Source organism: Diplotaxodon limnothrissa, linkage group LG6 (genome assembly GCF_057381915.1).
Source record: "Diplotaxodon limnothrissa isolate DT_005_m linkage group LG6, D_limnothrissa_male_GT1.1, whole genome shotgun sequence".
In the NCBI taxonomy this organism is placed as follows: domain Eukaryota; kingdom Metazoa; phylum Chordata; class Actinopteri; order Cichliformes; family Cichlidae; genus Diplotaxodon; species Diplotaxodon limnothrissa.
Genome location: NC_140601.1, coordinates 42,601,825 through 42,615,814, shown reverse-complemented (window position 1 = coordinate 42,615,814; position 13,990 = coordinate 42,601,825). Strand labels below are relative to the sequence as shown.

Here is a 13,990-nt window from a genome sequence, read left to right as displayed (position 1 = left end):
CTTGGGGTCAGCAAAACCCAAGATCGGAGCAGTAGTTAGCTTTTCAATGATCGCTCGGAAAGCTTGTTCACACTCTGGAGTCCATCGCTCACCAAAGGGTTTTTTCGGATCATGATACTGAGGAGTGTTAGCTTTGGGCTTGGTACCTTTGCGAAGGGGTGGGTAACCTGAGGTCAGATTGGTGAGGGGCTTCACTAGGTTAGAATAGCTTTTAATGAAGCGTCTGTAATACCCTGCAAAACCAAGAAAAGACCTCAGTTCTTTCAGATCAGTAGGCACTGGCCAAGTTTGCAGAGCCTTCACTTTTTCAGGGTCAGTCTCCACCCCATTACGAGACACAACATGTCCCAAGTACCTCACTGATGTCTGAAAAAATTTACATTTCTCAGGGGATAATTTCAACCCGTACTCTTTCAGACGGTTGAGAACTTTGATCAGTCGGGTCTCATGTTCTTCCAGCGTTTTAGAGAAAACAATGATGTCATCAAGGAAGACAAGAACCTCCTTCAGGTTCATATCCCCCATGCATTTCTCCATGAGACGCTGAAATGTGCTTGGAGCGTTCGTAATGCCCTGCGGCATACGGTTAAACTCCCAAAATCCAATGGGACAAACGAAAGCTGTCTTCGGTTTGTCAGCCTCTTCAACCTCAATCTGGTAGTAACCAGATTTTAAGTCGAGGACAGAAAACCACTGGGAACCAGTCAGCGTGGAGAAAGTCTCCTCCAAGTTTGGGAGTGCATAAGCATCCTTCACTGTTTGCAGATTGAGCTTCCTGTAATCAACACAGAGACGCACATCCCCATTCTTCTTCCTCACCACCACTATGGGAGAAGAGAAGGGTGATGTGGACTCCCTGATCACACCTGCCTGTTGAAGTTCTAGCAAGTGCTTTCGGACAGCTTCCAGATCATTTGGGTGTATGGGGCGTGCCCTGTGCTTAAATGGAGTCTCATCAGATAGCTTGATTTGGTGTTTTACCTGATTAGTTCTCCCAAAGTCAATGTCATTTTGCGCGAAGACCTCCGGCATATTGGCAAGTTTTTGTGTTACTCTCTCTCTCCACTCAGCACTTATGGGTGAGTCCTCGAAGTTGAAGTTGAGGCCTAGCTTCTGCTTGGTGCTAGAATCTGGTGTCACCACACAATGCTCATGTGAGAGAACACGATGAAATGCACTGATTTCCCCAATCACACACTTCTGGGGAATAACAACATCATGATCCAGCTCATTAGTCATTACGACTGGCACTTTATATGGCGCTTTCTGGGGCAAGTCAATGAGGCAAGGTTTAACTAACACCCCACCTGGCAGTGCTGACAAGGAGGGATGTTCTAAGAGGACAGATTTCTCAGTGGTATGACTGTTTACATCAATGAACCCCTCTAACACTACGGTTTGTCCTGCTGGAACTAGCTGGGGGTCTTTTCCGAGCGAGGTGACCAGACCAAGGCGGTTATCCTTGCACTGCCTGTGTCGCAGCCCCAAAATCTTTAGCACTGCTTTGTAACCATATTGTGATGGTTCATACTCTTTAGGACAGGTATCACGATGGAGTTCGTAAAGTAGATCTAGTGTGTTAGTACCTATCAAAACTAGTGGCTGGGGGACTGTACGAACATCTGGAACCACCAATGCTAGTGTGGGGACTTCAACCTCAGCACCTAAAAACTCTTTGGGGAATACAACATTAATCTCAATGTAGCCTAGATAAGGCACAGATTGGCCATTGGCTCCTTCAACCTCCAAAAGCTCAAAGAGAGGCCGGATCTCATGTTGTGACAGGTTCTGATTGTAAAACGACTGGGGAACAGTGGTGACTTGAGAGCCTGTATCCATTAAGCAGCTAACACAATTGCCCTCTATTTGAACCTGTGCTGTAGTTTTCGCCCCTATTAAACCTTTGGGTAATTTGAAATTACCACGCTCAGCATTCAATGTTAACATGGCACCCTTCTTAGTGGTCACTTTAGGCTTCTTATCAGCGGGACGTGTTTGACCCGTTGCAGTCCCCATCTGTCCCACGACAGGGACTGAATTCAGTTTAACGAAGGTGTGTTTCGGTGTTGGCTTTCCCATAACTGCTGACGGATTCTCAGTTCCTTTCTTTTAGCAGCTACCAGGGCAGGATTTGGATCTGACTCACAGGTGGCCACAATATGACCATCCTCCCCACAACGGAAACAGTACCACGGTTTTGGCTTTACAGTTAAAGCGCTGTGTGGAGGGGGCCCTGGTTCAGTCTTTGCATGGTCAGGTTTTTTAGTTTCATCTTTCTGCATGTGTTCTTTCTTAGAAGCAGTGGGTTTTCTTTGTTTCATGAGTGCTGTCAATTGACTCTTCAAGTCAGCAACTTGCTTCTTTAACTTACTTAGGTCACTTGATTCAGATTCAGCTTGTGTTTCGCTTGTTTCCTGAACACTGTCTATGGGAGACAACCTTAGGTTTGGTAGTACCAAGGTGCCGTTTCATTCTACTAGTTTTTGTTTCTTGCCTATTTTCTGCAGTACGCAGCAGCAACAAAAGCTCAGCGAGTGATGGGGGTTGTCGATCCTTAAGTTCTAGCTGCAAGACAGCAAGCAAGTCATGATTCCAACAACCCCTGTAAAATTGTTTCAGGAGGTGTTTGTCGACCTCTTGTGGCTGTACACCTCCCCTGCGTACAGTACGGTTCAATGCCACCTGCAGGCGATGCAGGTAAGCTGAGGGTTTTTCTCCAGGATCTTGCAACGTGTTCATGAACCTCACCAACAATTCCTCCCCATCCTCAACTGTGCCAAAGGCAGATTCCAATAATTGCAGGTAGGTAGATGGTGGCGCTTCAGGTCCAAGATGTCGAACTACATCTGAAGCAGGAATGAGGAGGCTCTCGAGAATTTTATGAGTCTTCTCCAAGTCAGAAACAGAAGTGTCCTCCATCATTAAATCAACATGAGAGCGCCAAGTATCATAATCAGCTTCATTATATGGCCGGGGAATCTTCCCAGAAAAAGCTCTCAGTCTCAAGGTGGAATGGGTACGTGACATCTTATCATCACTCTTTACAATGTGTTCAACCACAATTCTCTGTACGTCTGGTGGGTTAAGCTCACCAGGATTTACAGTCAGGGATCTCTTGGTTCCAGAGCTTAAAGTCGGTGTGCGATATTCATCATCAGCGTGGCCAAGCTTAGGACAGACTGAAATACCAGCTGATTCAATAAAAGTAGCAGGGGTCTGGCTGGGCCTGTCAGTATGATCAACTTCCTCTATTTCAACCTCAGTACTGAGTGCAACACTTTCTTCGGCGACACCCACAGACTTTTCAATTTTTGTCATCACCTCTCTCAGTACCTCTTCAAAATCTTTCCCACTTAGCTTGGCTATTCCTCGCAGTTCACTCAGGTAAGTATCTGTGACACTCCCCCCAACTCTCTGGGAATAAACATCTGTCAAAGCATGTACAGAAAATACTACATCAGGATTGGCAGCTGAGGGGTGGACATAGGGCAACAAGGGTCCTAATGTTTGCACTGCTACTCCTGAGTTATACTCCACTATCTGATCCTTGTTGAATTCAGATACTTGATCATCAATGGTGAGGACCCTACTAATAGAGCCGTACTGCTTTAAGAACTCAAAAATCTCTTCATCCTTTTCTGATCCTGTTACCCCACGCACTATGACAGCATTTGGGACCTTAATACCTAATTTTTCAACAAAATCCATCTTTTGGTGCGACAGACGGTCTTACCAAAAGCTCAATCACACAAAATATGCTTCACTATCGTCACCCATTAATTCAAGGCTCCTGGCTGGCTCGCCACTTTTACACTGTAACCAGTATGTAACAAAATATATAAACAATGGGCAAATCAGAAGATTTCAGGAACGACAGGAGCCCAGAGGATGGGTAACCACAATGAAAACACAACTGCAAATGATGAAGCAATAGTTCAACTGTATTTGAAATTTGTGCACTGTATTGCCTTTACAATAACAACCAAAATTGTGTGTGCGCGCACAGATACCCAAAATAAAAAAGAAAAGAATGTTAGACCCGGGTCTTTTAAAGTGTCAATAGGATCCAGATCAGGCCTGTTTGGTGATCTGGTGAGTTATTGGTGTGAGTTCAGTCCACGATCGATGTATGGTTTGCACTGTTTTGTCCTACCACAGTTCAGGCAACCAGACTTCAAGATTCAATTCCAAATGGGCTGTGGCTCGCCATCCATTGCAATGGAAAATTATTCCTCTTCTGCGGATTTCCACAAAGTCTGTAATCCAATGTTCTCCGAGGAGTCTCGGCTCCTTTCTCCAACTCAAAAAACCTGACCTAAGAGTGAGGTCAGAATTACTTCAAATGAACACGGTTCACACTTAACTAACACTTCTGTTTAAAGTATAAATCATGAACAAAATGTGTTTCAATTTCTAATGTTGTACAACTAATCAAATTCTAAACGTTTTCATTACATGGCAATGTAGCTATCACCAATCATTAAAGCAATTCACACTGCTCATTAAAAGCAGCAAACTCAATATACTCTGCTCACGGTCAAGTAACAACAGTGATGAATAAAAGTAACACAATAAAACATTTCAATACAACAGATAGACATACTGTTTTTTCCTTAACCTAACAACAGCTAATAAGTTCTCAACTAACGCTTAACAACGGGAGTGAGCGTTTAGCACACTCGCTAGCTACTTGCATAGTACCGTCACCATTAGCGTTTGTTTTTTGAAGCGAACAACATTAACATTTCAGGATGCCGATCAGCGGCTATAACAGTTTCGTTACTCACCAGTGCAAAGCACTTCGTATTCATAAAACTAGCTTCGGCTATCCAAATCTGGCGGCTAATCAAGCAGACACCAACAGCTTCGCTGTTTCAACAGCTACCACGTTTTCCCCACAGGTACTGCTATGGCGCGTGTGGTCTAAGCAGCCTTAGCAGCGCAACCAAACATGAAAAACAAGGCGGGACAAACAATCCCATTGGTTGGACTGCATTTGTATCCAGGTCAAAAAATAACCTTTGAGAAACAAAATAAATAAATAACACAAATAATGCAATTCCATACAAAATAATTTGGATTTTTTCTTTAGAGTCTCTCTCCAATCATGAGTGCTTTTAACTGAACAAAATAAAACACCTTTAATAATAATTACAATAAACAGTCTCTAATTCCATCTGTTTGCCACTGGGCTACACCTGCCTGTAACATCATTCAGCATGCCCATGGTCTGTGGAGGCATACAATGTTAACCTACGGGCAGGGACGACATTTTTAGACTCATCGTCAGGCCCTACGCAGGGGGCCCTGGGTTTCCCTCGGTGCTCCACAATGCGCAGCCCCACATGACGAGAGTATGCAGGCAGCTCCTGGAGGATGAAGGAACTGATACCATTGACTGGTCCTCACACCTGACCTAAATCCAACAGAACTCCTCTGGGATGTTTCAGTCCATCCATCACCACCAGGTAGCACCTCAGACTGTCCAAGAGCCAGTGATGCCCTGGAGCAGATCTGGGATACTGTCCCAGATCCCTGATGATGTCAGGCACGCATGTAGCCACTTATTAAACGGAGCAGCTAATATTAATTGTCTGTGGGCTGTAAGAACGGCAGGTGAGAGCACTGAGCTGCAGAGCAACAACCTGGGAGCACCTGAGACAAGACCAGCCTTGCACTTGTTTTACCATTAGTCACAATAAAGCAAAGCACCTGCCTAAGGTAAGCGTTCAATAAAGGAAAACAGCCCTCCAAATATGAACTGACAGTCAGTAAATGCATCAGAGTCATTAAATAAACTGGGTGCCAGTAACTGTGCAGCGTAATGAAACAGCTGGAAGAAGAAGCATGTAAAGTGCTATGAAGACAGGCAGAATGGGTGATTTGGAGAGATACTGGAGGCTTTTCAGTGCGTTTGAATCACTGTCCCCACTGAATGAACACACGACCACAGGCTGCTGTACGTTATGAAACTGTTGCGCTGCATAAACAAGCTGTACGGTTAATCCACCACAGAATTTTAATTCATTCTTTATGTAGCGAGGATTACAGCATTTCCAAGCAGGCACAGTGAATAATCTCACGCAGTGCTGTTAGAGACGGACATGGAGAGAAAATAAATGTTATTGATCTGAGAGGGGACTCTGGCAGGTGCGCTGTAGCTTGGTTACAACTGTGAACATCACAAATTAAAATAAAAAAAGGGGCTTAAAGATAAAATGTACACAACTGCCAGACCAAATTGATCCAAGACAGCGATTAGAGTGGCGAGGACTACAGCTACTACTGTAGCTGCTCCATAAATAAAGCCTCGGATGTGGCCTGTGCAGTAAAAAGGTTCCTGAAACGCACAGAAACGTGATGCACAGAGCTGACACAATTGGCCTTTCACCATCACAAAGATGGTGTCTGGTCTGGGTGATGCATTTCTCTCTCTCAGCCTTTGGTAGTGCCCCCCCCTCTGAACAGGCCCCCGTTTATGAGGGCAGATGTCAGTCTGTAGGCCCCCTGAGACTCACTCTGTAGGCAGCCCTGCACATGGCCTGACAGTAAAAAGACAGTAAGGATGACTTAAGCAGAAGGCTTAAGGGGAGAGGACCAGTTTCTGATTAAAACGGTGCTTGAAGCAGTGTCTTCGAGGGTCAGGCATCTCAGAAAGATGTTCGACAGAGAGTTTAATCACCCTAAAGCTCCGGGTGCTAAGCTCAGCTTGTGCATTTGATGTGCATGAACCCTTTTTTGAATGTTCCTTTAAAATGAAACAACCATTAATAACCATTTTTCCTCCCTGCAAACACCGACTGAGTAGGAAAAATGTTGCAAACGGCAACGAGACTTTTAGCAATTATGGTGTAAAAACAGAGAAAACAAAGAATATGGATTCCCCTCATGCTCGGGACACTACACATCCGCCGCTGCCAGCCTGGAGGAGATATTGTCAACCAGCACAAATACAATCAAACATGGGACATGTGACCCCTGGTGTATTTTTACAACAGCATCCGCTCTGAAGGAGAAAACAAGAACGAGCACACAAGTTCCCACATCAAAGCCACGGCCATACTATCCTGTGCTATGTACGCAGGGTATGCATGCTAAGCTATGTAGCATAGCTGGATAATGCACAACAGTGTGCCTCCGCTGCTCTGGTGTAAACATGTGGGCCAAATATTTCTGAGGCTGGCCGAAGGCTTTACTGCACACAGCAGCGGGGTGAGTAACCTGTAGACATACAGTAAACAAAAGGAGAACTCACTTTTTCAACAGCAGTGATGTTAAAAGTAAAAACACCAACATGAAAGGTTGTCTTTACACCCGGTTACTTTCTTATCACTTTAGAGGTTTTTCAAAGTGACGAGAAAAGAAGGTGACCGTGGCTAAGGTAGATACAGGTGTGTCATCCACCAATCAGAAGGTTGGTGGGTCTCCGTATTGCTCCCAACACATTCACCTGACTGTGTATGACATCTAAAGCAATATGTATTGGTACCATTCTCCAATCCTTATCTTGGATGTTGATGCATGCAGGGCTAAGATGTACAAATTAAAGACTCTGAATTGAAGATTTTTGGTGATCAGCTGTGAAAGAACTTTTCTTCAAGGTTATTCTAGAAGGACAAAAGCTAATTACTCATGAAACGCAGCACTGGGGCTGGATTAAGCTGCCTGTGGGGACCGGTGGACAAAGGCAGCTGGGCGCTCTTATTGAACACCCACCATTTTCCAATTAGTTTGGTAAATCTTGACTAAATAAAGACGGACTAAGGTAAAAGCGCCATGTTTGAATTCTATTAACTATATTTAAATATTCTGACACAGAGCCCTTCTACATGGCAGGGTGGTTTGATCTTTTATAAACAGTTATTTACTTTGTTATTGGATGATATGCACACCAAGCCCATCAAGACACGCCTCATTCCCTCCACCATGTTCTTACCTAGCAGCTGCACGCCGCGGGTCAGGCCGTAAACATCAATGAGGGCCCAGAGGGGCTCGGCCGTGCGGACCCCGCTGAAGAACAGCATGGGACTGGACTCGTTAATGCGGTAGAAGACTCTCCCTTTCTTGTCCACCCAAAAGGCGATGACGTTGCCCTCGTTGGCAAATTCCTCGGGCAGCGCCTTGGCCCAGAAGCCACTCTGAGACACCAGGTCAGGACAAGCGTACTTGGGAAGGTTGTCTGGGTTTATTCTGGAGGGGTCTTTAGCGGTGAAGCCCAGACGCAGAGCCCCACTCCAGCAGCACTGCTTTTTGGTAATCTGCAAAGAAGAAAACTTGTTGGTACGTGAAAAATATCAAATTATAAAAATGTTTCCATGAATAGAAACGTCTGCTTTTTGAGGCTTTAAATCAATAACTGCATCACGTCTATCCAACACAGACAGCGAATTTGAGTTTACACTGGGGGACAAAACCTTTTAACTGTCAAGCTAAGATAAAACTAAGACAACAGTTTTGACAGTTTAAAAGCTCTCAGACACTCGAGAGGAAAAGTGCTCCACTCTGTGAAAAATGTACCTTGAGGCGGACTTGCTCATAGAGCGTGATGGGCCGGTTGCTGAAGGTGATGGCATTGCAGAAACTGGCCTGCCTCTTTGCTGTCTTCTGGGCAAGGTCCATGACAATTTGGGACCCCTTGGCGTTTGGATGGAATAGAAGTGGGCTGATGGGGAGAGGCCCACCGACACTGCCACAGTGGATTGGCAGGCACCTCTTGGGTTTGTGGTGACATCGATGTGACGTGGACGGGAATGGGCCACCAAGGGAGTCTAATAAGGCAACGAGAGACAAAAGAGCAGAACAAAGCCATGAATTTCATTGAAAACAAACCAAATAAACGTCCTAATTAGGAGCAGGAGGTTAGGTTCCAGCAATGCAGTTAGCATCTGATGTTTGTAATTCAAAATGTTATCACACAAAATGACATCAGATAAGGAAATATCATCTAGGATTTGGTTCTTTGTTGATTATCTGTGAGTAGAAGAGTAATAAGCTAATCAGCAATAATCACACTGGGCCTGCAGGCTGAAAACTTTCAAAAACACATGTCCAAGACAAATGATGCTCTTTAGTTACTCACAAAATGAGCTGTTCCCAGACAAACAGCCATTCTGAAATCTAATGGCTGCATTACATGGTCCGCGTTGGCCGTGAGACGCTCTGTTGGACATCTGTGACCACAAATTCTCAGTAGAAGCCGTGTGAAGTATGATGCTGTTTGAACATATTGCATATACATTATTTGACCCAATTAACACTGACGTTATGGTATAATTCTTGCAGTCCAATAACCAACCAAACAGGTCAATTGCAAGTTTCTAGCAAGACTAAATATCACATATCGCGCTTGGTCATGCACTTCAACCCAAAACCCGGGAAGCAGTTCGATGGCTGCTTTCCGGTGGTGAAGAAGACTCGCAGAGGAAGGCATGACTGACTTGATAATTAAATGCATGGGCAGCAGAAGTGCCTGAATGGAGTCCGAGTGAGAGGAGTGTGACCGCAGCACTTGAGCAGCTACTAGAAACATGCACTTGAGCAATTTTCACAGATTTTCCACGGCCACTAACCGCCAGGTTAGAATGACTAAATTAGTATTCTGCAGCTGAGCTGAGAGGAAGTTTTTAGCTTTGAAGGAGAGAATCCTCAAAATTCGACTGATCTGATATTCAATACGTTACCATTCTGAGATGCTAAATGCCTTCCAGAAGTTTCTGTATTTGTGTTTAAACATTCCAGTATTTTGTGGTTATGGGGTATAATCCATCTTCCTGATGTACCCGCTTTCCCTCGGCTTGTCAGGCCCCCGCTTACATCAGTTAGCGATTAGCGTTTTCCTCACCTGACCAGCTGTATCTACAAAGACTGCACTTGTATCCTCTCACAGCAATAATTCAAAGCAATACCAACTGTGATTGTAAGATAAGAGATCTATTGAGAGTCCTATTGCAGACTCAAAGCACTACATGTTTCATAGCTGTGTTGCATTATGGACTACTCGAGCTACTGTCAGCAGAGAAATTGGTCTGGCTGTCTCTTCTTTCATAGATTTCTCCGGGTATGATTTGCCATCTAGAAAGAAATTCCATCTCCTCCGGTCTGAGCGATTGATACATCACAATAAACATCAGCAAATCCTGATGTTTATGCTGAATGTTTCAGTTTTTCCCCACCAAACTCCAGTCAGCTGTGCTGAAAATGTTTCAACACAGAAATGCCTGGCTACATATTAGGGCTGCCACAAACGATTATTTTAATAGTCGACTAGTCACCGATTATTTTTGCGATTACTCGATTAATCAGATCATCATCCATTGGACGTAAAACATACAGCTTATTGAACCAGCAGCATCTGCTCTTATATAACTATCATTAGCTTACAGCTTTAAGTGCTTAAGGTCTGTGCTAACTAAAAATAAAGACAAGATGATAGTTTATTAAATTTTAATGAAATTTGCAGATTGCTCATTGCTATCTAAAATATAACAGGACACCGGAGTATATTCTCGAGCATCTAAGTGACTTATGTATCATGTTTAACCTGAGTAGCGAAAGACTGCGGTGGGTTTGAAAACGATTTGCCGGGAGTCCGGTGTTCTCACGGCTCTAGTGACCTAGCCCCCGGCTAGCTATCGAGCTAGTGGGTAACAGATGTCTCCGAAAACGTCGGAGCGCTTTTGAAAATATGCGGTGTCCTGATAAACTGAGCAGATATTTGAGGTTTACACAGCTACATTCTCGCCTGAAAATATGTTAAACGTTTATTTTGTGACCCAGAAAGAATAATAAGAATAATATTAAAACTAAGCAGCTGCCGCCATTGTTGGAAACTGAGCTGGGCTGCGCTATGAATTCTGGGACACAATTTCTTCTTCTTCTTCGGGGTTTAACGGCAGCTGGCATCCTTGTACATGCAGTGCTGCCATCTTCTGTTTCAGTCCATTATTACACTCTTAAATCCTGCTACTTATTCCTGCGTCTTTTGGGATCTTACAAAGCTTCAAACGACGCGTCGACTATTAAATCAGTCGTCGACGATTTTGATAGTCGACGTAATCGTGACTAGTCGACTAATCGTGGCAGCCCTACTACATATTGATAGGAGAAAGAAACTGTAGTCCATCAGTCCACTACATTAAATGTACAGTGTGATTCTGCCTCTATTACAGCGTTTGAATATGAAAAGAAACTGTGGCAGGTGCCTCATTACAAAAATTGCCAGAATTATATGATTAACATTCAGTTTTACAGAGGCCTGCCTGATTTGACCAGACCCTGAAACAATGAAAGCCAACTCAAGGGCAGCAGCAGATGTCCTGCAGAGTCCTGATAAGTCCACATATTTAGTCAAAGACAACAGCACGCTTTGTAGTCCGTCTTTGTGTTTGTCTGTGTTTATCTTGTAATAACACTACAGTTTTACACAGCATGTCTGCTATTCTATCTGGCCCCGAACTTAAGAAGACGGCTGAGGCCTTTTGTCTTAGGCAGTGCTACAGAGGAGCGGCTGTTGAATGTGGTTCACGTGGTCCTGGGCAGTTTGAGCTGAATGAATTAGCGGGCTCTAAAGAGGCACAGCTGCTGCAGAGAGAAGGGGCTACATGTGAATTCATGTTCCTTAGCAACCCGTGGTATCTAAAGGTCTTGATCGGCTCACTCGGCAGCCATCAGTGAGCTTACAACAGATGCCTTTTGTTTATTGAGACACAATAAAGTTATATTTATAGTCTTGCTTGGTTGTGTTTTTCCAGTCAAACAAACAGGAGTACTAGTGAACACAGAAAAAAAGCATCCATTTCAGGTATCTGTGGGTCAACGGTTACGTTTTGGAAACGCTGAATTCACAGCTGGTTTAACTTCTGAGCGAATATCAAGACTACACGGTATCCAAGTATCTCTCCTCTTCGTGGTACTTCTTCCTCTCCAAGGTAACATGCGCAGCACTCGTTTAGGCAGCATCATGAAGTCAAGCTCAGCTGTAATCCTGGCAGATCAGCTCATCTCAGTGCCAGCCCACATCGGCTGATGTCTCAGCTGATAAACGTCTATACATCCAATTGGCAAATCCCATACAGGCCATAGTATTTAAGCTGCTTCTGCTGCTGCTGCAGAAGAGCAAACTCAGGTAGGCCGGAGTGTTGCGGTGGTTAACACTGTTGGTTCACAGCAAGAAGGTCCTGGGTTTAAATCCACCACCTGGCCAGAGTATTTCTGTGTGGAGCTTGCACACCCATGTTTGTGGGTTCTCTGCAGGTACTCTGGCTTCCTCCCACAGCCCAAAGACATGCAGTCGGTGCGGCAAGGTTAACTGGTGACCCTAAACTGCCCATAGGTGTGAATGTGAGTGCAAATGGTTGTCTGTCTCTGAGTGCTAGCCCTGCAAGACACTGATAACCTGTCCAGGGTATATCCTCCCCTGTAATCCTGAAATGAATGAAGCATGGATGGATGCGTGTGTGGGTAACCTATCAACATACTCAGGATATGTACTTTAATGCAATTCTTAGATAGTTCATGAAACACAGTGATGGCACTGCTTTAAACACAGCAGCAGCATAAATATTGCCTTCACTATAGAAAGTCTTAAGGTTGCAGCTGGCTAAAAATTTTTTTCTTGTACCAGCTCCACTTAAAAATGCTGAAATGCATGATAACTTACTGCTAGTCCTACTTGATTTGGATACCAGTCGCCTGCTGTTCAGATAGCTTCTTTGTAGAAGCCCCCCCCCCCCCAACATTGGCCACTGCACTCAGACTATATGGCTTAAGCTTTGAATTTACTTTTGACCAAATATCGACTATTTCCCCACTTAGTGGGCTTTGTTTAAGGCTTGCTGTTTGTTGAAGCTATCAGAAAAACAAAGCTGCCTCGAGCAGCCCGTCTCAGTCGTCCAATTACCTCAGGAACACAAATCCTGGAGTATGCTCATGTCCTCAGAGCCCGAGATGTGACCCCTCAATGTAAATAACTCTTGTTGACTACAGTCTAACAGCTGCCTCCGCTAAACCCGTTCTTGTGCACACAGCTTTATACTTTTGTTATCAGTGAAGAGGTTGTTTTAAAAGCCTCATAGGAGCCATTTTGCCAAAGGTCAAGGATGTCTTATTATGAACAAACAGGGTGAAAAGCTTGTATTCCTCTGCCCAGGAGTGCAGAGGGTTGTTTATCCCACTAATGACAGCACATGTGTGACAGGTCCGATCGCTCGTCACAGTACACAGACAGATAATACTTTAATTTCCCCCAGGGATCAATAAAGTATTCTGATTCTGATTCTGATTCTGAATACCGTCATACTGCAATGAACATCTCTGCGGTCTCATCATTTCATTCAGGTGGATGATGAGAGGTTTTTTGTTCAACTCAAGCAGTTTCCCATGCTAATCGAATTTTATGTGTCCAGAACACTATTCAAATATTTGCTCCGTGTCTAGTGGGTACATCACTTCCTTGTTCTGTGGAACACCCGCAAAAGCTGTTCTTCAAATGAAATGTTCCTGTGAGGTAACAGCTGAGCTGTATTGTGCCATATAACCCGCCACTCGCTGGAACCTCGGCCGTTCATTCAGCTGTGCAGAGATTTTGAACCATGCGCTGCATAAAATGATGAAGACTAATATCCAGGCTATACTGCTTCATATACAAAGGCAACATATTGCATTAGCAGTGTGTGCAGAATCACTTTTCTGCTGTGATACACACTTTGTGTCCAAAGCCTCAGACCCATCTCCAAGGGGGACTAAAACAAACCCTGACCGGTGTTTGCACATGTCATTGACCCAGATCTCCACTGATACGCCCAATTTTAGCACCATGGAAACACGATGAGGCTGTATCATTCAAAGCACAGGTAGCCCACATACCAACCCACTCTCTGCACTTGTTGCCATGTGAAGTCCAGCTTGAAGCTCATCCTGGGAAACATTAGAGAAAACACAACCTCGCACACAGAGTTACTTTTGTGACTTTACGATAGCCCATCAAGCCTTT

General features: G+C 44.4%; 2 protein-coding genes across 3 annotated transcripts in view; both read right to left on the bottom strand.

Annotated features, from left to right (window-relative positions):
- neurl1aa (neuralized E3 ubiquitin protein ligase 1Aa) overlaps window positions 1-13,990 on the bottom strand; it is a 78,955-nt gene that overhangs the window by 27,802 nt on the left and 37,163 nt on the right. The window contains exons 1-3 of one of the 2 annotated variants that reach the window (XM_085355229.1): window positions 9,080-9,170; window positions 8,518-8,768; window positions 7,937-8,258 (exon numbers count right to left, since the gene is read on the bottom strand). In XM_085355229.1, coding sequence (XP_085211355.1) covers window positions 7,937-8,258; window positions 8,518-8,768; window positions 9,080-9,170 — 664 coding nt within the window. Of the gene's footprint in view, window positions 1-7,936; window positions 8,259-8,517; window positions 8,769-9,079; window positions 9,171-13,990 lie in introns of those variants that run through there. The other variant, XM_085355230.1, reaches the window with a different exon arrangement.
- On the bottom strand, window positions 2,392-5,017 carry LOC146631280 (paraneoplastic antigen Ma1 homolog). The gene is made up of 2 exons (XM_085355374.1): window positions 4,788-5,017; window positions 2,392-4,315 (listed from the first exon to the last, which is right to left on the bottom strand). Exon 2 carries the CDS (start codon window positions 3,706-3,708, stop codon window positions 2,392-2,394), a length of 1,317 nt encoding a protein of 438 aa, XP_085211500.1. The 5' UTR covers window positions 3,709-4,315; window positions 4,788-5,017.

What these genes read in the sequence shown, in the direction of transcription:
- LOC146631280 (XM_085355374.1), bottom strand. Translation starts at nt 3,708, where the DNA reads ATGGATTTTGTTGAAAAATTAGGTATTAAGGTCCCAAATGCTGTCATA.